At 37.6% G+C, this 27760-nt stretch overlaps 1 protein-coding gene across 3 annotated transcripts; it reads right to left on the bottom strand.

Annotated features, from left to right (window-relative positions):
• Positions 1-1675: 1675 nt before the first annotated feature.
• On the bottom strand, positions 1676-27741 carry ERI1 (exoribonuclease 1). Of its 3 annotated transcripts, XM_042983113.1 has the most exons (8): positions 27164-27431; positions 26388-26415; positions 22922-23100; positions 20389-20599; positions 16562-16645; positions 15152-15261; positions 13105-13219; positions 2584-2843 (listed from the first exon to the last, which is right to left on the bottom strand). In XM_042983113.1, the coding sequence occupies exons 3-8, from the start codon at positions 22972-22974 to the stop codon at positions 2601-2603; spliced, it is 816 nt and encodes a 271-aa protein (XP_042839047.1). In that variant the 5' UTR covers positions 22975-23100; positions 26388-26415; positions 27164-27431; the 3' UTR covers positions 2584-2600. The 3 variants fall into 3 exon arrangements, with proteins under 3 accessions (XP_007094009.1, XP_042839047.1, XP_042839046.1); XM_007093947.2 differs by lacking the exons at positions 26388-26415; positions 27164-27431 and adding an exon at positions 27482-27741 and having other exon boundaries at positions 1676-2843; XM_042983112.1 differs by lacking the exons at positions 26388-26415; positions 27164-27431 and adding an exon at positions 24887-25106.
• Between the last annotated feature and the right edge of the window lie 19 nt (positions 27742-27760).

Below are 27760 nucleotides of genomic sequence, written 5' to 3'. Positions count from 1 at the left end.
TGCCAAGGGCTAGGGATGAAAGAAATGGGGTAATATATGCCAAAGGGTAGAAATTTTCAGTTATAAGAAGTTCTGAGGAATTAATGTACAGCATGCTGACTATGGTTAAATCAATATTGTGTACTTCAAAGTTTCTGAGAGTCGGGGTAGGGTGCCTGAATGGCTCAGTCACATGAGCGTCTGACTTCGGCTCAGGTTATGATCTCACAGTTCAGGAGTTCGAGCCTCGTGTCAGGCTCTGTGTTGATAGCTCAGGGCCTGGAGCCTGCTTCGGATTCTGTGTCTCCCTCTCTCTTTGCGCACCCCCCCCCCGCCCCCCGCTCATGCTCTGTTTCTCTCTCTCTCAAAAATGAGTAAACATTTAAAAAAAAAATTTTTTTTTTAAGTTTCTGAGCGTAGACCTTAAACATTCTCACCAAAAACAACAAAAAGTTCACTATATGAGGTGATGTGATCTTGGTAATCATTCCACAATGTTTATCAAATCATCACACCTACACTTTACATATATACACTTACATTTGCCAATTATTCCTCAATAGTTTTAAAAAATGAGAAAAGTAAAGCATCACCAAATAAAATATCAGACTAAGCCAAAGGGATATTGAGAGTTTATAGTGCTAAAGGTCTTAAAAAGAAATACAAGTTTGCCAGTACTTGGGTTATTTTACAAAAAAAGAAAAACTGACAAAGAAATTAGAAGTCTGACTTAAAAACAAACAGGGGCGCCTGGGTGGCTCAGTCAGTTAACCGTCCGACTCTTGATTTCGGCTCAGGTCATATCTCACAGTTTGTGAGTTTGAGCCCCTATGTCATTCTTTCCCTCCCCCTGTACCTCCCCTGCTCATGTTCTCTCTCTCCAAATAAATAAAGCTTAAAAAAATTTAAAAACAAAACAAGAGAGTAATGTTTCTTCGCCATTCTCAGATTTCCCAATTGCAATTTCAGCTGTTGATGAGCAACAGAAGCTGGCAAAAGATAATTATGGTTTTGCTATGACATGAAATTTGAATTCTACAGTAAGGTGGCTATGTGGAAAAAATCACCTAAAATATGTGCCAGTGGACCTCCTGGCATTCACATCTCAATAGTGATTTGCTATTCTCTACTACTCTGCCCTGGCCCTGTAACTCAGCAAGGTACGAAGGAAATTCTTGGAAATTTTCAGTAATTCTTTATGGTATGTTATATGGCACTACTTGGGATTCACAAAAATGTCAGCATATATCCACTTCATCCTCAAAGTTTACAGCATAAATCTAAAACATCTACATTTCCTTCTTTTACTATAACCCATATCAGTGTGTCTAAGGACATCATATTCCCTTATGCCTTGTTAATCCACTTGTTATTCTAACTACTACTCAAAGGCAGAATTCTCATTCCTTCTATAGTTTTCTGGAGACAATTCTCAGACTGAGAAAAATGCCTCCTTTTTTCCAATCACCAGTATTGGAAGCCTCTACAAAATTCATTTAATTAATATGTAAATCATTAAAATAAAGTGGCATCATAATTACTAATAGAAAGTAAAAGAAAAGAAGTAAATTGTTCCATGAAAGCTATAGGGGGAAATTCAATTCAGAAAACATTTTTAGCTTCGAGATAAAAGTTGCTTTTTCAACCCCATGAACACACTTACGTTTTTAGAATTAGTTAAGAATTAACAGTGGTACTCACTATGTAAAATCAACTTTTAATAAAAACATAAGATGTTAAAAACCATTATTTGACTTTATTAACCTTACTCATAGTGTTGAATACAAATGCAAAATTAAGTGGTGACCCTTATTTTTAGTCTATTTCAAAGCATGGTCTTTTAGATTTAAGAATTAGGGCAGATATATGTCACAAGAGGGAGGGGAACCAAAAAACCAAGTTAAGAAAAACCCACTGATATGTTTATATGTTACAAAGTTTGAGGTACAGCCCTTAAACTCTTTTAAATGGTATTTTCCTCTGACTTTCCATTAATCTCACCAGTAACTGAACTTTTAAGAAGGCCCTATAATCTAACACACAAGTCTTCCAATTATAAACTGAAAAGAAATGTGGGCAGGTATGTGTACCAAGTACCTTATGAAATTCACTATGCACAGGTGAACTTCACATATAGATTTCAAAAATCAAAAGGACTATGATATTCTTAAAACCCAAAGGCTAGATAAGGCCTTCCAATCTTTTCTGCACTGTAAGAAATGACTTGATCTAATGATGTTAATGTAGAAATACATTATATATTTTAACATCAGTAAGATAGGACATTCAAGGGAAGAGCCAATAAAGCGTTCGCATTTTAAAACCAAAAGGGACACATCTTGGACACCTTAAATTACAAAATTCACTTCTAAGCAGGAACTGTTACTGTGTAACAAATACTGCTCATATTAAAAGTGCTGGTGACAAAAAAATTCAATACGCCCTCTCCACAGAATCTGTTCACATACATTTATATATAACTGTAACTGTAGTAAGAGTTTAAATGTTTAAGGTGCTCAAATTTTGCACTGCATGACTAATTCAATAAGTATTCATCTGCTACCTCTTTGTAGCAACTCCAGTTAGAGTGAATGATCCATGGGCAAAGGGCAAAAATGTTGTTATTTTCTAGAATGTGGCATTTGTGGAGCTGGAGTGCCCTCTATTGGCAACGAGGAAGACACACTCATTAGCTGTCCTGCATGCATTTTCTCATTAATTCGGAGTTCACATCCATCTTGAAGCATTCGAACTGCTATTCGGGCAATGTTCTTAGAGTCGTCAAGACCACTGTGAGGCCTCCCATCATAATCCATTCCTAGCTTTTCAAGCATTATTGTTAATTTGGTTTGGCTTCTAGGAACCTGAAAAATAAATAGCTTAGTAAATAATTCTTTAGTATTCTATAAATCACTGTGAAAAATAAGAAATTGAAAATTAACAGTAATAGTTAAAGTTAGGCAAAGGGCAAATACTCTTGGTTAAATGGAGCAAATAATTCAAACCTTCAGAGCTTAAAAAAATGAAGTTATAGATGAAAATACATATAAACAGACAGAATCCTCAAGACATCTAAAGAATCTAGTTTTATAATTTGACAAATCATTTATGAAAGAAAATGTATTGTTTTATTTATTTATTTATTTATTTATTTATTCACTCATTCATTCATTCATTCATTCATTCCCTGGGGAGGGGGGCGGAGGTGGAGAAATGTATTGTTTTAGACATCTAAGTTAAAGCTCTACCATTTGAACTCAAACATTCTTTTGTATGGTATTTTACCATAATGTGTTATTTTACTTGATAGACTCCTTCAGTGGATACACTGAAAAAAATCTAGCCTTTCTATGACTAAAGACAATAAAGATCAGGGCGGCTGGGGAGCTCAGCCAGTTGAGTGTCTGACTTGGTTTTGGCTCAGGTCATGATTTTGTGGTTTTGTGAGTTTGAGCCCCACATGGGGCTCTGTGTTGGCCACACGGAGCCTGCTTGGGATTCTCTCTCTCCCTCTCCCCCACTCACGTTGTCTCCGTCTCTCTCAAAAATAAACTTAAAAAAACAATGATGAAGATCAAGAATGAAAGACATTATCATGTGATACTTTTCAACCTACTTAAATATAAATATTTAAATTTATTTAAATATTTGATAAATATAAAAATCTCACACCCCAAATTTCAATATGCCCCTCCACTTTTGAGAAGCACCATTCTACCTTCTGTATATCACTACTGGGAAGATCTGTTAAGTTTTACATTGTGTAGTCTGTATAGCTATGTCACCTAAACATCTTGGGGCTTCAGCTTCTTTATCTGTAAAATAAGAGTAGGGGCACCTGGGTGGCTCAGTCAGGCACCTGACTCTTGATTTCACTCAGGTCAGTCAGGATCTCACAATCGTGAGATCAAACCCCAGGTTGGGCTAGGTGATGAGCGTGGAGCCTGCTTGTGATTCTTGCTCCCTCTCTCTGCCCCTCCCCCACTCACGTGTGTGCTCTCTCTCCCTCAAAAATAAACTTTAAAAAATAAAATAAGACTAACAGTTATCCTGTTTACTCACTGGGTTATTAGGAGAATCACAAAGTAAATGATATAAAAGAACCATGATAAACATCATTAATTATCCTTAGCTGGAATTACCACCTTCTGGTCCTTTCACTAAATATCACCTAGAAAATGTGCTTCCAAAAATAATTTTTCCAACACACTGAACAACTTAGGTGAAATGGACTATCCCTAGACACACAACCCACCAAGACTGAATTGTTAAGGAACAGAAAATCTGAACAGACCTACAATAAGTAAGGAGGATGACAGAATTGGTAATCAAAAACCTCCCAACCAAGAGAAGCCCAGGACCAGATGGTTTCACTGGTGGATTCTAAAAAACATTTAAAGAAGTATTAACACTGATCCTTCTCTAACTCTTGCAAAAAACCGAAGAGGGAACACTTCCTAAATCACTTGATGAGGTTAGCATTATCCTGATATGGAGGCCAGACAAAGACACTACAAGAAAACTACAGATCAATATCCCTTATAAATACTGATGCAAAAATCCTCAACAATACCAGCAAACCAAATTGAGCAGCATATTAAATGGATTACACACCATGAACAAGTGGGATTTAGTCTTAGAAAGCAAGGATGGTTCAACATACAAAAATCAACCAATGTAACAAACCACACTAACAGAATGAAGGGAAAAAAGAAACACATAATCATCTCAATTGATGCAGAAAAAGCATTTGTTAAAATTAAACACCCTTTCATGATGAAAACTCTCAACAAAGTAGGAAGAGAAGAAATCTACCTCAAAATAACAAAGTCCATATATAAAAAATTTACAGTGAACATTATATTCAATGGTGAAAAGACCGAAAGCTCTCCCTCTAAGATCAGGAACAAGATAAGGATGCCCACTTTCCCCATTCAAAACAGTATCAGAAGTTCTAACCAGAATAAGTAGGCAAAAAAAAAAATAAAAGGCATCTCCACTGGAAAGGAAAAAGTTATCTATGTTTGCAAGTGTCGTGATCTTTTATTTAGAAAATTCTGAAGATTCCACCAAAAAACTGTCAGAATAAGCAAAGACAGCAAAGTCACAGGATACAAAACCAGCACACAAAAAATCAGTTGCATGGAGCCCAGGGGGCCCAGACAGTTAAGTGTCTGACTCAGGATTTCAGTCATTATCTCACGGTTCGTGAGTTCGAGTCCTGCATAGGGCTCTGCGCTGTCAGCTTGGGATTCTCTCTCTCCCTCTCCCTCTCCCCTGCTCATGCCTGCACGTGCTCTCTCTCTCTCTCAAAATAAATAAACTTAAAAAATCAGTTGTATTTCTATACAATAATGAACAATCCAAAAAGGATATTAAGAAAAAAATTCCATTTCAGTAGCAAAAAATAAATTATAAAGTTTAACCAAAGAAGTGAAAGACTTGTATATTGAAAATTACAAAATGTTGCTGAAAGAAATTAAAGACAACATACATTAAATGGGGAGACATGTTCATAAATTGAAAGATTTAATATTGCTAAATAATCAGAAATACTTAACACGATCTACAAATTCAGTATAGTCACTAGCAAAATATTAACTCAAAATGGATCAAAGACTAAACCTAAGAAAGAGTCAGAACTACAAAATTCTAAGAAAACCTAAGGGAAAAGTTACATGACATTGGATTTGGCAATGGTTTCTTGGATATGACACCCAAAAGCAGAGGCAACAAAAGAAAAACTCGATAAACTGGACTTCATAAAAATTTAAAACTTTCGTATATAAAAGGACACACTATCAATAGCAAAAGACAACCCACAGAATGGAAGAAAATATTTGGAAATCATAGATCTGAAAAAGGATTAATATCCAGAATATACAAATAATTCCTAAAACTCAACAATAAAAAAAAAAATTACACGATTTCAAAATGGGCAAAAAGACTTATACAGACATTTCTCCAAAGACATACAACTGGCCAATAAGCACATGAAAAACTGCTCAACATCACTAATCATTCTGGAAATACAAATCAAAACCACAGTGAGATACCACTTCATACCCATTACATAGCCATCATTTAAAAATATAAAAAGAGGGGTGCCTGGGTGGCTCATTTGGTTAAGTGTCAGACTTTGGCTCAGGTCATGATCTCAGGGTTTGTGAGTTCGAGCCCTCTGTCGGGCTCTGTGTTGTCAGCATAGAGCGCACTTTGGATCCTCTGCCCCCACCCCCCACTCCACCCTCCACCCTCCACCCCCCACTCTCTAGCCCTCTCCCAATGGAGCGTGCACACTCTCTCTATATCCCCTGCCTCAGAACATAAAAAACATAAAAAAGAGAAAAAAAGAAAATGGAAAATAAGTGCTGGCAAGGATACAGAAAAACTGAAACCCCTGTGCATTGCTGGTGACAATGTAAAATGGGGCAGCCACTACGGAAAACCATTTGGGAGTCCTCAAAAAATTAAACATAGAATTTCTGTATGATCTAATTCCACTTCTAGGTATACACCCAAAGAACTGAAAGCGGGGACTCCGTTATTTGCACCTGCATGTTCACTGGAGCATTATTCACAATGGCCGGAAGGTGGAGGCAACCCAACTGTCCATCAACAGATGAATGGATAAACAAAATGTGGTCTAAAAATATAATGAAATATTATTCAGCCTTCAAAAGGAAAGAACTTCTCAAACAATGGAATTATCACGTAGCTTTACAAAGGAAGGAAATTCTGACACCTACCACAGCACACACGAACCTTGAAGACATTACACTAAGTGCAATATGCCTGTCACAAAAAAAACAAATACCAGAAGATTCCCTTATATGAGGTACCTAGAGCGGTACAATTCACAGAGAAAGTGGCATGGTGGCTGCCAGGGGCTGGAGGAAGGGGCAACAGGGAGTCACTGTTTAAAAAGTATAGAGTTTCTGTTTTGGAAGATGAAAAAGTTCTGCAAATGGATGGTGGTGATGGCTGCATGACAATATGAATGTCCATCCTTCACTAAACTGTACAGTTAAAATGGTCAGAATGGTGCATATTGTTATGCTATGCCTATTTTACCACAAAATAAATCAGAGGTAACATGAAAAATCAGGGATTGTGCCAAAAAAAATTATCAGCTCTATTAAACAAGGGCCAATTCACTCAATCCTGTCTAAAACTGAAGAGCTGTGTGAGAACCTGGGTAAAGAGCACATAAACCTCACGCATTCTCTGGCCTGGCAAGAAGTTCTCAGCACGGTGACGGACTTGGAAGGTGAATGGCAGGAAAGTGGTAGGCCAGAAATTGCTGACTGGTTTGCAGAAGAGCTGCAGAAACTAGCCTAGACATTTTCATCACATAAACTAATTCAACAAGATAAGACCCTGGAGAAAACCCTTAACTTCAAGTGGTAAGATTCTTGGATTTCAAGGAAAAGTGAATCTTTGGGAAAATCATATTGCAAAAAAACTGCCAATGTTCACACTTTTGCTTAGGCTTGACAGTGAGAAAAGCTATTAGCAAGTCTCAAGACTTAATGTAAGCCATCTGGACAAATTGTAGAAAATTAGACAGTATTTTTCCTCCCTTTCAACACCAGAGGGTGACTAGGTAAAAAACCCTTTCTTAGAATCTTCTGCTCAGCCACAGAACTTCACTTTGAAAAGAGCTTTGTAATGTACAGTCTGACTGTACACTAGAGAAGAGATTTACTGATCTGCCTTTAGAATAGTCATGGATTTAGGGGCGCCTGGGTGGCTCAGTTGGTTAAGCGTCTAACTCTTGATTTTGGCTCAGGTCGTGATCTTGCAGTTTGTGAGACTGAACCTCTGAGTCGGGCTCTGTGCTGACAGTGAGGAGCCTGCTTGGGATTCTCTCTCTCCCTCTCTCTCTGTCCGTCCCCTGCTTGTGCTCTCTCTCTCTAAAATAAATTTAAAAAGAAAAAAAGAATAGTTGTGGATTTCTGCCAAAGAAGAGGGTCCAGTCATTCACAGAAAAGCAATGAATATTTCACTGCAGCTTTCAACCTTTTATATGTGTGAGTAATAAACCTCTTCTTATTTAACAATATGAAGAGCGAGCACAGAAGCTGTCTCATTTCAGTGGAATACGAAATCCATGCAAGCTTGTCTCAAATCCTAACCAGAACTGAGTATTTGTACAGGAAAAAGAAAGACAAAAACAAAAGAACGAAAACAAACAGCTATCACCTTACCAATGTGCTTCATCCTTTTATTTCAAAAATGACATTTAATGTGTATAAAGAACTAGAAAAGAAATTAAAAACTAACATGTCTGCATATTTTTGAGTTAAACCTACACTTGAGTCTGATCATGCCACGCAGAAATAAGCTTTTTTATTTTCCAAAATCTTGTATAAAATTGTGTCTGTAGGCTGTATTTGTATCCGTATTGTTTCAGCCTACTCATAGAAAACTCAAACCCACTTTAAGTTTCAGCTAGTTATTAAACAGAAAAGTATTATGTTTGCCTTACGAATTTTTTTTTTTTTAATTTTTTTTTTCAACGTTTTTTATTTTTTTATTTTTGGGACAGAGAGAGACAGAGCATGAACGGGGGAGGGGCAGAGAGAGAGGGAGACACAGAATCGGAAACAGGCTCCAGGCTCCGAGCCATCAGCCCAGAGCCTGACGCGGGGCTCGAACTCACAGACCGCGAGATCGTCACCTGGCTGAAGTCGGACGCTTAACCGACTGCGTCACCCAGGCGCCCCACGAATTTTTTAATTTATGAAAAGGAAAGAGATTAATCTCAAATTTAGAGATCTATCTATCTCCACTCCTAAGAAAGGCTGGATAAAGAGTAATTTTTGGTTTTAAAAGAAAAAAAAAGAATACTTGTTTTTTTTGTTAAGTTTATTTACTTTGAGAGAGAGGGAGAAAGAGCACACATGCGGGGGAGGGACAGAGAGAGAGAGGGAGAATCCCAAGCAGGCTATGCACTGTCCGCAAAGAGTCTGAGTCAGGGCTTGAACTCATAAACCATGAGATCATGACCTGAGCCGAAACCAAGAGTCAGACACTTAACCAACTGAGCCACCCAGGTGCCCCTGGAAAAAAGAATACTTTGTACTTGCCAAAGACCATACATTGTTAGACTCCTATATAGTAAAAATTTGTGCTAAGACTTTTAGGCCTGCTTGGATATTGGCAGGGGCGGGGGGGGGGGGGGGGGGGGGGGTGACGGCAGAGAAGGAAACATTTTAAAAAGATAAATGTTAAGTTTCCTCAACTTACACTAATTGGCATCACAGTCAATAAATTTATGAACAGAAGAAATCCACATAGAAAAGAGCAGCCTAATAAACTGGTCAACATATACAGATTCACAAAGAAATATTATTCTGTACTCAAAAGAGCACTGGTTGGGTGCCTAGATGGCTCAGTTGCTTAAGCATCTGATTCTTGATTTCAGCTGAGACCATGATCTCACAGTCATGAGTTCGAGCCCAGCGTTTGGCTCTGTGGTGACAGCACAGAGCCTGCTTGGGATTCTCTCTCCCTCTGTCTCTGCCCCTTCCCCTGCCTCAAAATTAATAAATAAACTTTAAAAAATGTATTAAAAAGAAAAGAGTGGGGAGCCTGGGTGGTTCACTCGGTTGGTCCTCTGACTTAAGCTCAGGTCATAATCTCACAGCATATGAGTTCAAGCCCCGCATCAGGCTCTGTGCTGACAGCGCAGAGCCTGGAACCTATTTCAGATTCTGTGTGTGTCTCTCTGCCCCTCTCCCACTCTGTCTCTATTTCTCAAAGATAAACTTAAAAAAAAAAAAAAAAGAGCACTGGCAATGTTATTGCCTTAATATATCTGCAACTTTCTGAACACTCTAATGTATTGTGAACAATAGATATTTTTATGCAGACTTAAAAATTATGTTATGGCTTAATTAATTATTAAATTATTAATAATTATCCTTGGAATAAATAAAGGTTTGACAAAGATGTCCTAATATAAGAATGCATTGTCACCTGAGGTACAGCAAAAAAAAAAAAAAAAAAAAAAAAGGGCCTAAAGATGACCAAGACCCTACAGATTTACATAAAACACAGAGCATAGAGACACATTTGAATTATCACATTAGCAAAATGCAGACAGTGGGAAAACCTACAGGACAAATGGTTGTTTCTTAAAAACAAAATAAAACAATTGTTAGAAAAACAGGTGGAAAAGGAATTTAATTAGAGATTAAAAAATTTAAGAGACATGTCAACCAACTATAAATGTGTGGACCTTATTCTGATTCAAAACACAAAAAGTAGAAGAAAAAAATAAGGTGAAGAAGACTAAGAGGTACCAACTCCCAAGCATAAAGGAAGTCACAGGGATGAAATGCACGGCACGGGGACCAGTCAATACCACTGTAATAAGCCTGTATGCTAGCAGATGGTAACACGGATCATGGTGAGTAGGGGGTGATGTACTGAACTATCCGATCACTATGTTGTACACCTGAAACTAATATAACATCGATATCGACTATGTTTCAATTTAAAAAGCTAATTAAATTTAAAAAGAAAACTATGATATTTATGACTATTTGAGAACATTAAGGAATTCCTGTTGGTTTTTCTGTGTGATAATGGTATGGTGGTTATGCTTTTCAAAAGAATTCCTTATTTTTTGGAATTACATAACAACATGTTTACAGATCAAATGAAAATAAAGTTTGAGATCTGCTTCAATAGAGTAAGGAAAGGGGTAAGCAGGTGAAGATACAGATGAAACAAGGTTGGCCATGAGATTATAACTATTCAAACTGGGTAACGAGGGTTCATTATACCTGTCAACTTTTGTATACATTTGTAATTTTCCATAAAAAAAAGTTTTTTTGAAAAATCATAAAATGAGTGAAAAGCTAAATTCACAAAGAAGTAAAAAAACACCAAATATAATCAAAGGACTAGTATCCAAAATAAATATCTATACACAACCACAATTTATAATCTACAGTTACAGAAGAACTACCCAATTTTTAATGTTTATTTTTGAGAGGGCGTGCAGGTGAGTGGGGGAGGGGAAGAGAGAGAGAGGGAGACACAGAATCTGAAGCAGGCTCCAGGCTCCAAGCTGTCAGCACAGAGCAGAATGTGGGGCTTGAACCCACAAATCACGAGATCATGACCTGAAGTCGGATGCTCAACTGACTGAGCCACTCAGGCGCCCCAGATTACTCAATTTTTTTAAATGGGAAGATTTAAACAGGAACTTTACAAAATAAATTCAAATGGCTAATAATCATAGGAAAACAAGCTCAACCTGAGAAGCAATTAAACAAATGCATATTAGGACCTTAATGAGATGGCATCCCACATCCACCAGATTTATAAACACTTAAAATGTCTGGCAACACCAGATGCTGGCAAAGACGTGGAGCAATTATGAACTCATCTACTCTTCTGGGGAGAGTGCAAATTGGTACAACCCCCTCAGAAAACTATTTTTGCATTACCTAACATCAATGATGCACATATCCTACAACAAGCAATCCTACTCGTAGGTTTATACCCTAGAGAAATGAGCGCAAAGAAGCCCCAGAAGACATGCGTAAGAATGTTTATAGCACCACTGTTCATAAAAACCCCACATGACCAGTCAAATAGAGCAGATAAACAAACTCCTGATATTCATACAATGAAATTCTACATGGCAATAAAGTTAACAACAGCTACATACATGACATCGATGAATCTCAAACATAATGCCGGGGAAAAAAGCAAAATGAACAATACAGCCAGCACGATGCTAAAACATGTTCAAAAACAGGCAAAAGTATAACGGATGTACATATAAACAGTAAAACTGTAAGGAAAAACAAGAAAATGATTTCCATGAAAGTATGGGCTGTGGGGTAGGGGCTCTGGGAAGAAGAAAAGGGGTTGAGTGAGCGGAAGTTACAAGGGATTTCACTTTAAAAAAAACTCCACTCTTCTGTATGTACACTTGTCAGCTTTAAAAAATGTCAAAACCACAAAAAATGTTTTTAAGGGAAAGCGCCTTTTCTCATGAAACTAGGATGTGCTTCATCAAAATGAGGTTGTAAAGGAAGAAAGAAGACAGCACAAGGTCTTACATGTGATAGAGAAGCAAAGAAAAAGAAAAATCTCCTAGGATGATTTTAGAAAAAGCCTGAAAAACAAAAAGTTCAAATTAGAACAGGATTAAAAGTTCCAGGCAGGTAATCTCCAAGGAAAAAGGAGGGAGGGAGGGAGGGGGAGAGAGGGAGGGAGGGGGGGAGAGGGGGGGAGAGAGAGAGAGAGAGAGAGAGAGAGAGAGAGAGAGAGAGAGAGAGAGAGAGAGAAAAAGAAAACGAACACTGGAGGGCACCTGAGTGTTCTGAGTACTGGGGAGCAGTCTACAGTTTGAATGGAAAGTAATAGGATAACGACTGAAGGAGGCACTTGTTAAATCTGGGGAGAAGTTGTGAAGTCTCTAGTGTTACAAGAACAGAAGCACCTAGGAATAATTTGATTACAAAGATAATGTAACTGATTAGGAAGACACACAGAGGGGAAGGACATGCAGGTACTGTGGCTTTTTCACAGAGCTAAATCTTCATCTTCCATTGCAGGAACTCAAGAGATACCTCAAACCGAAAATTCAACAAATAGCATTAACCTATCATTTAAAAGTATGAAGGTAAATATTGGAAGAAAGAGCTACAAAAAGTTGAAATTGTCTGCCTTAGGAGAATAGGAACCAGTGCCGGTAAGGGCCAGAGTGGATGACTGCCACTTGTCATAAGCCTTGTAATACTACTTTTAAAAATTTACACTACACCTATGCATTAACTCTGATAAAATTAAAATTCAGTGGGGAGCATTTGTTCCACAAACAATTCACACATTAAATACCCCTATAGTTTCAAACCTCTGTTACTGAAGAGCATGTATATACAATTAACCTATTCAAATAATGGTAATAGATTTAAAGAAAAACAGCTCAACTTTCTAAATTCATAAGATCATGATCATATTCATGTTTAGATAGTAAGTAACATAGGTATATTGCCTTTTCCTGTGAAAAGCACCAAGTAAATCACAATGTGATGTACATGCAAAATGTAATAAGTTTATCAAGAGCAATATAATCAATAAAATGAAAATTTTTACCTTGTAAAAGTTCCCATATGACTTTCGAATATTGATCCACTTTTTAGCAAAAGGAGGATATTTGAGCCTGCTTAGCCGGCACTGAATATTCAGGAACTTACTCATATCCCACGAACTTGTAAAATCAAAAACAGGGGTGAAAAACAATGAAATAAATACCATACTGTTCTTACAAGTAAAATCATTCTATTTGTTTTTGATTTACACATCCCCTTTCTTGCTGATATTCACATATATCAAACTTACAAAATTAACCTCTCTACCTCCAAAATACTACTTCAAAAATAAACTTTAAAAAAACAAAGAAAAGTACAAGTCAGGTATATTAAATTTTTCTCACAAACTGACTAATTCTTACTAGGCTCATCATGACCATTTTCATGGTTCTGATTACTTGGGCAGACTTCTATGTTGCTAATTATTTTTTCATAAGCCAAAAATAATTCTGCTAAGCTTACTTTTAATGGCAAGTTTATCATATTAGGAAGTTCTTTGAGGGTGCGCTTTGAAACAAAACAAATGAACAAAATATTTCAAAGAGAAGAAAGTAGCTATTCAGGGGTTAGAATACAATTTGTTGTGTTACAGCATATGTTTCTACAACACTAATCAACTTATGTAGTTAAGTAGGAAAATACTGATTGTACAATATGGACGTTGTGTTGGTTTGTACATGGTTTTTCCTAGGAAAAAAGGAATCGGGACAATAGCTGTAGAAATTATAACCTTCAGCAGGAAAGAAAAAACTCTCAACTCAGCTGCTGTACTGCCAACAGTACTTTCAAGTATATTATTAAAAAATTAAAAACGAGTGCTTGTCCCCAGGATCCTATTGCTTCTGTGCATTTGTAATATCCTCTGAGGCAACTTCCACTTAATGTGAACTGCTTGCCTGCGTGGTCCAAATTATTTCTGGAGGTATGAGCTATGTCCCAGAATGTGAGGTTTTTACAGAATCACACATACTGTGTTATGACAAAAACACCTATATACTTTGGCAGGCACACTGCTCATTCACATTCAAAATCAACAGATTTCTAAAGAGGTCCATCAACATTTTCCCAAATTTCTACTTTTAAACACAATTATAATGTGACTACACTCAGTGCTTTTTTCCTATGTAAGGGTCACTAAACCCTTTATGTAAGTGACATCTCCATTTTAGTGTGCAATCTGTCCACAGTTTGAAACAGAAGTCGATTAGGACTTTCTTCTTCAATCTTAATAGCACTATCCTTTAGGAGCTGCCTTGGCACAATGCCTGTAATCCTTGTTTTAATCTTTCTGATCTTCCCTCTAAATTTTTCATCTAACAAATGCTTTTTGAGCACACAAAATTTTGAGTTCAGACTACAGTAAGCATTATGGAAGATTATATCAAGTAGCCCAAGTCCTTACCCTGAAAGGATTTTTAATCACCTTGCACACGTAAGTCTTACATAAATAAAGTTTAAGTCTATCAGAATATTTAGATGCCAACACAAATGGTACATATATAAAGCCTATGAGATATCCAAAAAACCAAAAATCAGTATGAGTTGAAGTATGCGTAGTAAAACAGAAGGGCTTAATAAAGCAGTAAAGGAAGAGACCCTTCTAGTAGAAGAAAAGCATGAAAAAGTGCACAAAGGACACACCATATGGTTCATGGGCCAGCATGACCACAGTGGAAAAGAATGGCAGGTGGATTAGGATACACAGGCTTCAGGTCTGGCTTGAAAGCCAGACTGAAAATTTGGGACTTCTTTGAGCAAGGAAGTGTCATGATAAAAAGGTCATTTTAGTTTTACACATTAACACTTATCCTTCCCTAGTCTTCTAGTCCTGGATTAGACTGTTACCATTGCTTTCCCTCCTCTCTTTGGTCCCTAGGATTCAAAGTTTAAGTAGAAATAAGAATGTGAGAAGAAAAATATGGTCTCTTGTGGGAGACCCCAGAACTATCAGTAAATAATACTTTTTGTGGTTATTCTGAACGTTAAATGAACACGAACATCTTTTATCTTTAAAAAGGAAATTACAAAAGATAATTTTGCTAAATACTCACCCATCTGTCAATATGCAATATTTATACTTTGTTCCTAACTCCTTCGATTTCATCCAGTCAATTACTTTTTTTAGTACCTGAGGGAAGGTATCAGCTCTGTCTACCTGATCCTGAGGATATAAAAGTAAAATATATAAAAATCAGAGTAGCTACATGTAGTCCTACAAATAGACACAAACGTTGAAGAGAAAGGAACAGTAAGAGAAAGTCTCATCTATGATATTTTAAACTCTACGTGATTTCCTTGGCTGAGATCCACCTAACATTGCATTTTTAAGATAATTAAAGATTGTTTACAATCCTCCCCAAATGAAGATTTAAGATCATCCCCAGTGGTTCTCCATTTTTTTAAGGCCTCAACCTAGTGGCTGACTAATTCTCCGGAGTGGAGAAAAGGGAAATCTCCCAGCTACAAGCCACAGCCCTCCAACACGGTCTCCCTATCTCAAAGCTCAGATCTTTCTACAACAGATAACACACCGCTGCCAGACTGAGCTTCCTCAGTTGATCGTCACATCACTTCCATACTTAAAATCCTGCAAACATTCCCCAAGGCTTTCAGGATAAAAAGACACACAAGACTCTTCATGACCTGGCCTCCCTCGCCTACCACTGTAGCTGTTTTTTCTACCACTTTAGCTGTATTTTTGACCACTTTCTTACTAGCTCATGCACACCTGACCATCCCCAACTACTGACAGTCCTACCATGCACACGTGAAATGCCCAGCCATTCTTTCCTGCCTATTGACCTATCATGATTCAGCCCAAGTTCACTAACTTGAGGAAGTCTGGCACAGGACAGCCCTCCATTCCCTCTGTCATAAGATGCCCATACTACCCTGATAAAACAACGACTTGCTCATTAGTCTTAACAATATTGTCACCACTCACTGGTTTAGTCTGTCTGTCCTCCTGAATACAGACTGTCGAGTGACCTGAGGAGACTGACTTAACTATCTCTGTGTCCCAGGTACCTTGGCAAATACTACAGGAAGCACTCAAATACTTGTTGAGTGAATGAGTAAATGAATAAGGGAACTAACTAAACAAAGGCCCTAACACATTACAACACAATAAAAAGATCAAGACCTAATAAAACATTAACCTATATAGAAGGTCAGGTTATAAACAGATACATTTTAAAACTTCCAAGTCCAGCATGGTAACAATTATTCTACCAATGATCAAAAAAATTAAACCCTTAGATTCATCATTGCCAGTCCTCAAGAGGAAAGGCTAGAAAGATTTTACCAGGTATAAAATTTGCTTTCCTACTTTTTTCATATTATAATATAGAAAATCTTTATCAAGTAAGTATGTTGTTTATAATAATTTTTTAAACTATGAAATACAACCCTAATTTCAGAACCTCTTTCAAACTCTAGAAAAAAGAACATAGAATTAGAACCTGAGTAATTCCAGTTAGGCTGATGCAGAAATCAGAAAGTTGGGTGTTAATCTCCGGTCTCACATACTGCTGAAATGTATCTTCCTACAAGGAAAGGAGAGCAAGTTAAAGTATTTTCTATGACTTCAGATACAAGACACAAGGTACATGAAATATTAAGCCACAGGAGACTATAATTTTATAGGTGCTTATGACATAACCCTTTCTAGAATTTTAACCATTTCAGGAGAATTCTCTACTCCCAAAGCACTCTAATTTTGACTATGCTTCATAGTTTAAATTTTTTTAAGATAAAACAAGTATCTGAAAGCAAGCCTTCAAGCCAGTTTACACATTATCTTGAGAAGCAAAATGTTGATAATTTTGTTTGTACTATTTGAAACTGTAAAGCTTAATAATGCAACCTCAACTTCAAGATGCTACCAGCTTTTTAAATAATAGTAAACTCTTTGAAAAAAATGCCAATCTTTAGTTATAATAAATTAGTTCTAGATTACTGCTCTCTCATTTACTCTTGAATAGTCTTTATTTTTATGTTGATTCCATTAAACTGAAATCTAATAATCAAAATTGAACTACATGAGATGTAGTAGTTTAAAGAGCAAGAATACTATATTTTTGTAGCCATTTTTATCCTCTTTGAGAAGCTCTCATGCTTGCCTTCTCATCTGCTCCCAACAAGTCTGTGAGCTCACAAGGCCGGTACTGTTACCATTAAGCTCAGACCTCCAAGCGCTTTCTCCTCTAGCCCAACACTGCCTCCCTAAACAAGAACATGCTAAGTCACTTTTAAAACTTAAGGACAATTTTGAAGCCTAAAGGCAGCAATCGCTAATACTAGGTAGATACAGAGAAAAAGACTTTTTTTGTGTGACAGAAGACTCAAAAAATTAAGAAAAATGTTCCATTTCCTAATAAATTCTTTCTTCACATTAGTACACTAAGCCAATGAGTTGTAAAGGTTAACTCTTGTCAAAGAGCAACATTCAACAACAGCAAAGAATGTCTGAACTTTAAAAGTTAGATGCTCTTTACTTACCAAATGCATTGCAGAAAGAAAAAGTCCACTTAACTGAATTTCTCAGATAAATGAAGGCTCTATCCTTTTAAGTATCAATATTTTCATAATTTTCAATGAAAATCTTTCAAAAATATGCTGCAACTTCCCTTCTCAATACAAGCAGGTAGTATCAAATATACCATTAATAAAAAACTTCATTCACTTCTATCAGAATGATTACCAGACAATTATGCACTCGATGAGCAAATATTTAGCAACCACTTAAGCAGATTACATAGTAAGTTATCAAATGATAAGGGGAATTAAAAATTAAAGTAGAGCAGATAAGCAGGATCAGAAAAATTGGGTGTGGAGGATGGTTTCAGCTAGACTATTAAATAGATCATCACCTTTATGCAGAAGGTGAGAATCAAGGAAGGACTGGAAAGAAGAGAGGGAGTGTAGGAGGGAGGAATAAACAGCAAGACTTCTGGAAGAAAGGAATTAGAACTAAAGCCCTGGAGGTGAGGGGGTGGAACATGCCTGGTATCTCTGAGAAACAGCAAGCAGGTCAATATGGCATGATCAGAGGCGGTGAGAGGCCAGATCATGTTAAGGAATATGGCTTTTTTCTGAGTTAAAAGAAGAGCCACTGAAGGGAAGATGGGAAAGAGCCAAAGAAGGAAAATGGCTTCTATTTTATAAGGATCACTCCGCACACTATGTTGAGACTTGCTTTAGGAGACAAGGACAGAAACAGAGACAAGTTCGATGGTGAATGCAGTAAATCCAGACAAGAAATTATTGGGGCTCAGACTAGAGTCACAGGAATGCAGTTAAGTGGCTGGGTTCTGGATGAATTTTGAAGGCAGAGCAAACCGGAGTTCATCTGGATGTGTGATGGGAAGAAACAGAGGAGTCCAGGATGATTCCAAGGTTTCTGAACTGAGTAAATAAGAATTGCCATCACTCAAGCTAGGGAAAGCTGAACACACAACAGGTGGAGAGTAAATTCACTTTGGGACATGTTAAGAGGTCTGTTTAAATGTCCAAGCAGAGATATTAAATAAGCTGCCTGGATTTGGGATTGATGTCCAGGTTGAAAATAAACAGTTGGGAGTCATTAGCATACAGACAATTTCTAAAAGCTTTGAAAGTAGATGGGATTAGGGGAGAGGATCTGTAGGGAGAACAGGACCTAGGATTGAACCCTGGGGCATCCAATATTAGGAGCTATGAAGAAAAGAAGGAACCAGCAAGGGAAACTGGAAGGGAGCCCAATGAGGATGGAGACGAATTAAGAGAATGAGGTGTACTGGCAGTCACCTGCAGCAAATATTTCAAGGACAGAGTGGTCAATTATACCAGCATTTAGATGAGAGTCAGAGATGACACTAACAAATGATGCTAGTGGAGGGATAGGATTGAAGACCTAACTTAAACCCACAGTGGTGGGAGTTTAAGAGAGAATGGGAGGAAACAGCAGTACCTAACTTTCTCAAAGATACTTACCAGAAAAGAACAAAGAAATGGGGTAGCTGGCAGGGAAGTGGAATCTAGTAAAAGCTTTTTATGGTGTGAAAAATAACATGTCCGTATGTGACGGGAACAATACAGTAAAAAGCAGTAAGTCATTAATGTCTCAATGAGGGAAGAGAAAGCCTAGAGCAGTAAATTTGAGTAAGAAAGAAAAAGTGGAATCCAGTGAGTTATGCAAGATTATTACAGTCGTAGCGGTCATTTTTCCTTTTAATTTACGGACTTCCATCTTCCTTGGGCAAGGAAATTATATAAACAGGCTGATTATAACTAAAAGAGATTCTGAATAACACTAAGAAAAAAATGTATGCATTTTTATACACAAGCCTTTTTTATACTTGCTCCCAACGTTTTGGTGGCTACTGGTGATGGAAGAGAAGTAACTTTTAGATAGATGAGATGTTATGATATGTTTGCTCAGATTTTACAAGGCAAATAGTAGTGTTTTGGAGAACTTCTTCCGACTTCCAGAACCAATAGGACAGTGACAACCAATAGTACAGAGCCAATATATTATATAGCTCAAAGCCAAGGTTACGAGTGCCATATGTCCCTAAACTTTTCACCAGAAAGACGGCCAGTTCTAAGTTGAAAGGCAATTTCTGTAATTTGCCATTTTTAGAGATCAGAGCCTATAGGAGTCCACAGCTGTGGTTCTTAATCCTGACTGCATGTCAACTGAGAAGCTTTAAAAACATGCTGATGTCAGGGGCCCCACCACAGAACAACTAAATGAGAATCTCTGGGATGAGGGCCAGGCATTTTTTTTTTAACTCCCTAAGAGATTCTGATGTCCAGCCAGATATGTGTTCTAACCAAACAAAAAAAACAATGTAATTTTAGCTCCTGGAAAAGGAGAGAAGTAGCCTCTGAAATTATTTCATTACAGCTTTTCTATTAATCAAGCTGATACATAGTACACAACAAGAGCCAACAGCCCACTTTTAAATTCTAATTCTAGCTTTAAAATAGCAAATGAGGGGCGCCTGGGTGGCTCAGTCGGTTGAGCGAACGACTTCGGCTCAGGGCATGATGTTGCGGTCCGTGAGTTCGAGCCCCACATCGGGCTCTGTGCTGACAGCTCAGAGCCTGGAGCCTGTTTCAGATTCTGTGTCTCCCTCTCTCTGACCCTCCCCCGTTCATGCTCTGTCTCTCTCTGTCTCAAAAATAAATAAACGTTAAAAAAAAAAATTTAAAAAAAAATAGCAAATGAGATCCCTACTCTACTAGAGAACACCAGAATAGCTGCAGCTAAAAATGAAAAATCAAAATGTAACAATTCACTTACTATTTCTAAGGTATGGGTATTCAGTAAAACCACAGGAAATTCAATTATTTCATGTATAAACTCAGGTGGGTTACCCTCTTCACAAGTGGCTTCAAAATCAATGATACAAATGTAGTCATAGTAACTGTCAGCACAATTGCCCTCTTTCAACATCAGCTTCTGCTTCTTGTAATAGTTTTTCAGCCTTTTCTTTAGCACATCCTTTACTCCTCTAAGGAAAGAAAAAGAAAATTAACTCTTAGATGAGTTTTACAATCAAAAATCTGAACTCTTACCTGCTGGCAAAGGACTGAACTGGCAGTCACAGCATAATTTAGCAAATATTAACTAGAATAAATGTAAAGAAAGCAAGACTTAAGGCTAAGTTAGCAGAGAATTAAAATCAAATGTAACACAGAATATTTTCCTTCAGAAGTAACTTTTCATTTTTGTAGTACATAAGAGCATTTCTCCTATACCGGTATTTCAAGCCATACACCTTGTTAGCATACACTGCCTATATAGCCATACTGCCTTATACCAAAATGATATACATAATACAACAACTGAAATTAATGTTGAACTATTCTACAGGCCAAACACAAATTTCAGAGTAAGAAAATTCAGGTAAATGGAATATTTATGTTATCTTTCTTTTTGGTTTTTATAGGTTAGACAACTAAAATACCCATATGAATAAGAAAGCATTATGAGCCTTGCATATAAAGTTGAATGTCTACTAGCTAGGAAAACTCATTTGGAAGATACCCTAGTGTAAACCATGTCCAGAAGAACAGCCATACTCAATAGGTTCTTAATTGGAAGCAGGTTTCTTAATCTACCATGGATAGAATTTTATTTAGAAGATTACAGATATTTTCAAAATACATGTTCTACAAATAGTGGGTGGAGAAAAGATTGTTCTAAGTAGATAACAATCATTGGTAATGGTGGTCATGTACTTCAAACAGTATGTACTTCACTTCTAAAAATTAAAAGTCATGACTAGTGCTCAGACTTCCTTCAGTGTTACTGTTTGAGTCCTATTAATGGTTTACAAATATAAAATGGCAGTAAAAATAAAAGGACCTAAACTGTAGCCAGTGTGCAGTGACAACTAAGGTATTTTCGACACATCACTAATAACTATTAAAAAAAAAATTTTAGGGGCACCCGGGGGCCCTCAGTCAGTTGAGTCTCTGACTTAGGCTCAGGTCATCATCTCACAGTTCATGGGTTCCAGCCCCATGTCGGGCTCTGTGCTGACAGCTCAGAGCCTAGAGCCAGCTTCGGATTCTGGGTCTCTCTCTCTCTCTCTGTCCCTTCCCCGCTTACACTCTGTCTCTGTCTCTCAAAAATAAATATGTTAAAAATTTTTTTTTAATTTAACCTTTTACTTTCCTTCCCAAACTACCACTGAAAAAGAATCCTATTCATGAGAATATTGATAATTAACCAGTTTGTTGTTTTAAGACAGAATGTTTTAATATGTTTATTTGCTTGAGATTTTCTAAATTACCAAAATGGGAGCACCTGAGTATTTCTTGATCTTGGCTCAGGTCATGATCTCACAGTTCGTGGATTCATGCCCTGCGTCTGGCTCTGTACTGATGGTGCAGAGCCTGATTGGGATCCTCGCTCTTCTTCTCTCTCTGCCCCTCCCCAACTCATGCTCTATCTCACTCTCAAAAAAATAAATTAACTTTAAAACAGAGGATAAATATTGCTTATAAGAAAAAAAGGATAATGAGGACCCAGAAACAATAACCATTTTCACCTACTGCATGCAGTCCATTCTTTTCTTGATGCTGACAATTAACTATCAAAATTCTGCATTCCAAAGGTCATTCATTCCTACTCCAAGCTCCAAGTCAACATAAAGTGATTTGTTTTGCAAAAATTTACTAAACACAGAGAGTGTATACACTTCACAGAAGATACACACACATACATACACACACACACACACACACACACACACACACACACAGAGTTGGCTAAGCTGCATTGTTTTCTCATTCAATATCCAGTTCAATATAATGCATGCTATCATTCTGCATATTTTTAAAAGCTAAAACAGAAAAAAACATATTTCCTGATAGGTGAATAATTTTTTTAAATTACTTGGTTTCAAAGAAACCCTCTTTATAAAAATAACACAAGTGGACAAAATAAAATATATATATATATATACATATCCAATCTCAGTAAGATGTAATTAACCATCAACCAAATGAGCAACTAAAAAAATTTTAAATATATTTAGTACAATAAAATAGCTACTTCTGTACATTGCTGGTAGGTAGACTGTCAAAATACTCACGGTTGTCAACTCAGCACTCTTAGCCTACTGGCCAAGACACTGCCATAAATAATCAAAGGTGCACATAAAGATTCACTTATAAGAATGAAAATTGTAGCTACTATGTGAATTGTTAATAATGGTTATCTCTTTATGGTAGGATTACAGATGATTGGCTAATTCTTCAGTGTATTCAAGATTTTCTAGGATAAGCATATACTACTTCTGTATTTTTAAAAAGTTATTAATTACCTGGTTTCAAGCTTGAATTCTGAAAGCTTAGCTCTGAGTTCTTCCTTACTCATTCTATTAATGCATCCATTCGTAATAGCAATCTCTTTGTAAACTGGGTCACTGAAATCACTTGCACTGGAGGTAATGAACTTAGATCCTTTGGTTTCTTGGCCATCAAATCTACATTGTTGCTTTTTCTACCAAAAAAAATATATATACATATAGATAAGCTTATAATTAATACAAACATCTTAAAGATTCAAACTCCTGAGGCCTATTCATTACTACATGTTCAACAAAAAGTGCATAGAAAGAAGACATGTTTCCAATACGAGTTACCCTGCTCTCTTCTGAGTCATGAGATTTCTTAAAAGAAATGAAGCTAAATAAAAATAGCACCAGTGCTGGGAGCACTTCACTACAGAGACCCAGCTGACCATTTACTAGCAGCATGACCTTGAATACTTACTAGCCTCTGATCTTCAGTTTCCTTATCTATAAAATAAAGAATAATAACTATTCCAAGTCGCATCTGGTATTTGGTAATGGTAAACAGTATTTAAACAAGGTTATTATAAAGATTAAATGAGATTATGTGTATCAGGCTCCCAACACCATACCACCTACCATACCACCATGGCTATTAATGGGAACTTTATTACCATCATAGACTACAGAACAGACCTTTTCACAAACATTCTAAAATTTCTAAACAAACCAATTTTTAAAAGAACTTTTACAACATTGTGCATGTATAAGTCAGTGACATCCTCAGAATTTTTTAACCTCACTTCATTTCACTAAGTTAACAGAATTGACCAATATAAAAACAAAAGGGACTATACAGAAACCTAGTTCATAATCTCTTAGAACCCCAAGCAAAGAAGGAAATGTATTCAGCTTCAAAACACACAATTTCCCAAACCCACATATATACCAATTATTCAGGAGAACTACAGTTAGTGTATCATAAATCTTTCCTCTCCTTAAGTCAAACTCTGTGTTAAGAAAAAACTGAACTCAATTGTAATCACTCCACAGGTAGTCCAAAGTTATTAATATGCCAAGTTTCAAAGTTCCATTTATAAGTTAACAATTTTCCACATGCAATGTTACAAATATTAGGTATGCTCCAGAATTTGCAAGAAGACTTTGGTACTGGGGTGCCTGAATGGCTCAGTCAGTTGAGCATCTGAGTTCAACTCAGGTCATGATCTCATGGTTCGTGGGTTCAAGCCCTGCGGTGGTTTCCCCCCACTCCTGTCCCACCCTGCACTCTCTCTCTCAAAAATGAATAAACGTTAAAAAAAAAAAAAAAAAAAAAAAAACAACACTCAGTAACAAGAAAATAAACTTAATTAAAAAAAAAAACTTTGGTACTTAGCATTAATCCATATTAGTCTGTTAATTTAGTCATAATTTACTACATTGTCCCCATAAGAACTAATTACAGATTAAGAGGGGATAACCATGGACAGGCCAAATTCCCTGACTTAGCACTAATCCTAAACGTTCAGGGACTATTTCTCGCTCAAAGCTCTCAAATGTGTGTTTAATACAACACACATTTACTAGAAATATAATGCTAGGTACTGTGCTAGAGCACTCAAGAATTATTCCTATGTCTTCAGAGGAAGAGATCAGAAATCCCAATGTGTAAATTGTCCATATACTGAAGAATAACTATATTGAAATTCCTTGTTGACAAATGGTTAAAAAACTTTACTAAAGCTATGGAAGTAATTAGTTTTCAATAATACATTAAATTTACAATACCTGGCTACTTTATTGCTAGAATTTAATCAGGATAATTTATCCTTTGTCTTTAAACTTACGGTGAATTTTAAACTCCATCTTCAGTCGGGTTAAAATTTAGGTCAACAATGAGTAACAGTTTGTCTACCAAAACAGATGGCTCAGTCAATTTAAGCAAATTTATTCTTTGGCTAAGTCCTCTCTCTGATTCACTTGCTTAATTCTTACCTAAAACTGCAGCTACAAAAATTACCCAAAATAACACTAAGGTCTCTTAAATCTGCTGTAAATCATGATTTCTGTAAAGGAAGATCTGCTTCCTCTCCCAGGTCCAACTCCAGCTCTTTCAATGAAGCTCAGGGCACGTGAAGGTCTGGTTCTCAGTGATCAGTGTCTGCTCCCAAATTTAAGGTCTACACTAATGGTTTCTGAAGAAGGTTGCTCAAGTCAACCCACTAAGGAGTAAAAAGAAAATATTAAAAACCCGCATGTACTATAAATCTAGTAAAATGCACAATTATTTTACTAAACAATAGACTGACAATGACATTCTCCCCAATGTCTATGTCCACCTGTCACAGGTCACATAAAGTACCAGACATATAATGAGAAAAGTGTGGGCAGATTCCATATTATGGAGAGGAATATTCATTTTCACAGTATTGTGACCTTCTGCAATTTTTCTGTATCCAAATAAATGACTGTACAATTTATATGATCTCAAATAAGAGAACATATACAGTATGGGAAGTGACTATGAAAAACTTTTATACCAAAAAGAGGCTTACTATCTTACCACGCTTTTGAACTTAAAGTTGAGTTACATATTTTCTTTTGCAAGACAGGTATTCCAAAATTGCTGTCATTTTCTGTGATGAGAAAGGGATTAATAGCTTGAAACTTAAAAGGTTTTCCTTTCAACACAACTTGTTATTTCAACATGAAAGAAAAGGTTTTAACAGTGAGATAAAAAGATAACTGCTTATCAAAAGAAACTTTTCTCTGTAGCAAGAATATTCTGAAAATAGTTATTTTGGAAATGTTTTCATATATGATTGCCAAAAAAACTGCGTTACCTACGAAACAAACAGCCTCCGCAACTACACGCTAAAAAAAAAACAACAACAACAAAAAACAAAAAAACCTTAGAAGTATAATTTAGCCTGATTAAAATTCTTCCAAAAGAAGAGTTCTGATGAAAGGTGTACCTACTTGGTTAAAAATGTGAAAATGTAATACCTATCAGTTTACAAAAACAACTGACATTAGGAATAATGAAAATGGATTTAGCAATGTTCCAACAAAATACTTTGCTTGCCTGAGACAGGAAAACAAAACAAAACTGTTAATAGTATCCAACAATACAGGGCGCCTGGGTGGCTCAGTCGGTTTAAGTGGCCAACTTCCACTCAGACCATGATCTCACAGTTCATGAGTTCGAGCCCCGCATCGGGCTGTGTGCTGACAGCTCAGAGCCTGGAGCCTGCTTCGGATTCCGTGTCTCCCTCTCTCTCTTCTCCTCCCCTGCTCACGCTCTGTCTCTCTCTCTCTCTCTCTCTCAAAAATAAATAAACATTAAAAAAAAATAGTATCAACAATAAGTTTTTAACAACTATGAGTCACTAAAACCAATTTGGAACACAGACCTAACCTTATGTTGCTATATCTCAAAGTTTGAAGACTTTCAAAATATACTGAAGTACATCCAATTATTTTGAAGCCAACTTACATGACGATGTTATTGACAGCATCTCAGCCTGAAGAGGGAGGTGGGTGGAAAAGAGGTTCGTTAGAGAGAGACAGCATCCAAGGCCTTTCGGAGTGTGTATCTTAAGGAGAATGGGACAGCTATGCAAAAAACCCAAAAGAAGGTCGTGCAGAACAAAGGGAGCATCAGAGATCCTTAAGAAGAAAGACTATCCACCATAAAAGAACCCATGAAGCTAAGGGCTGTGACAGCAAAAGGGAAGAAGTCAGCAACGGAGGCAGGAGCCGGGTCCTGCCGGGCAGCCAACTGAAGACTCAGCTGGGGAAAAACACATCAGATTCATGTCACTGAAAGATCATTCTAGCTGCTATTTGGAGAACTGGCTGTTGATGGAAGAGTTAAGAGCAAGGAAGCCTCGTGCAAGTACCCACTCTATGAAGTGCTCAACATACGTTACTCAAATGAAATGGGCCAACTTCAGCATTAGGATTATTTACAATCTGCAGCGCTAGTCACCAATAATGTATACCTGCCAAATGAGATGAACAAGGAAGTTTTGAGACCGCCTTTACAGTTCTGCTCCGTACGGGGTTCTACCAGTGAGTTGTCAAAATCACTACGAAAAGCGGTCGTGTAGAATATCTACATGAAATGGTAGCAAATGGGCAAAAAGCTCCGATAATAGGCGCAATCACCCTCCGTTAAGGCTGGGGGGGGGCGGGGGCGGGTAATGGACTTCGGGTCCTAGAAATGACACGCCTAGAGCGTATGGTGCGAGTTTTAAAAACATAACCTACCTAAAAGGGCTAGATAGAATGACTACAGCAACAGCGTGCCCTGAGTATTTAGAGCAGAATTCCCCCCCAGAACTTCTAAAACCACAGTTCACACACTTCTCGTCTTGACTATTTCCTCACATCACATTGCCAGAGGATAAATTCGGGCGACAGGGGGGTTGGAGACAACCAACCCGAGGAAAGGCGCCGGGGATGGGAACAGGGGGAGCGGCCGGGGTTGGGAGTCGAAAGGCTGACGTTTCTGCGGAACAGCCTAGAAGGCAGGGGCGCGGGAGTCCGGAAGGGCCGGGCACCGACGAACGGGAGCGGCGGACTCACCTCAGGATTCGGGTTCCGCGGCTCCTCCCCACACTCGGACCGGGGCGACTCCAGCCGCGCGGGAGCCACGGCCTCGCTGCCAGGCTGTTTGCTCCGCTCATGCTCCATGCCGGCTGTCACGTAAGGAGAGAGCTGCCGGAGCCCGACACTCGCTCACTCTCACTCGGCCAAGCCCGAAAGCCTCGCCTTTCTCCGTTGAAAAATTACCGGGCTCGCGTTCCCGCGGCGGCGGCCACACAAACTCGAGCGGACACCTCCCACTTCCGGGAGCGTGTGGCG

The sequence above is a fragment of the Panthera tigris genome, chromosome B1, assembly GCF_018350195.1.
Source record: "Panthera tigris isolate Pti1 chromosome B1, P.tigris_Pti1_mat1.1, whole genome shotgun sequence".
In the NCBI taxonomy this organism is placed as follows: Eukaryota; Metazoa; Chordata; class Mammalia; order Carnivora; family Felidae; genus Panthera; species Panthera tigris.
Note: the sequence above shows the minus strand (reverse complement) of the source record. Positions and strands in the feature narration are given on the sequence as shown.

Coding starts and splice junctions, on each gene's coding strand:
- ERI1 (XM_007093947.2), bottom strand. CDS start 27,589: ATGGAGCATGAGCGGAGCAAACAGCCTGGCAGCGAGGCCGTGGCTCCC. Junction 23,101..27,481: donor CGCGGAACCCGAATCCTGAG/GTGAGTCCGCCG, acceptor TTTTTTTGGTAG/AAAAAGCAACAATGTAGATT. Junction 16,646..20,388: donor ATACCCATACCTTAGAAATA/GTAAGTGAATTG, acceptor CTTTCCTTGTAG/GAAGATACATTTCAGCAGTA.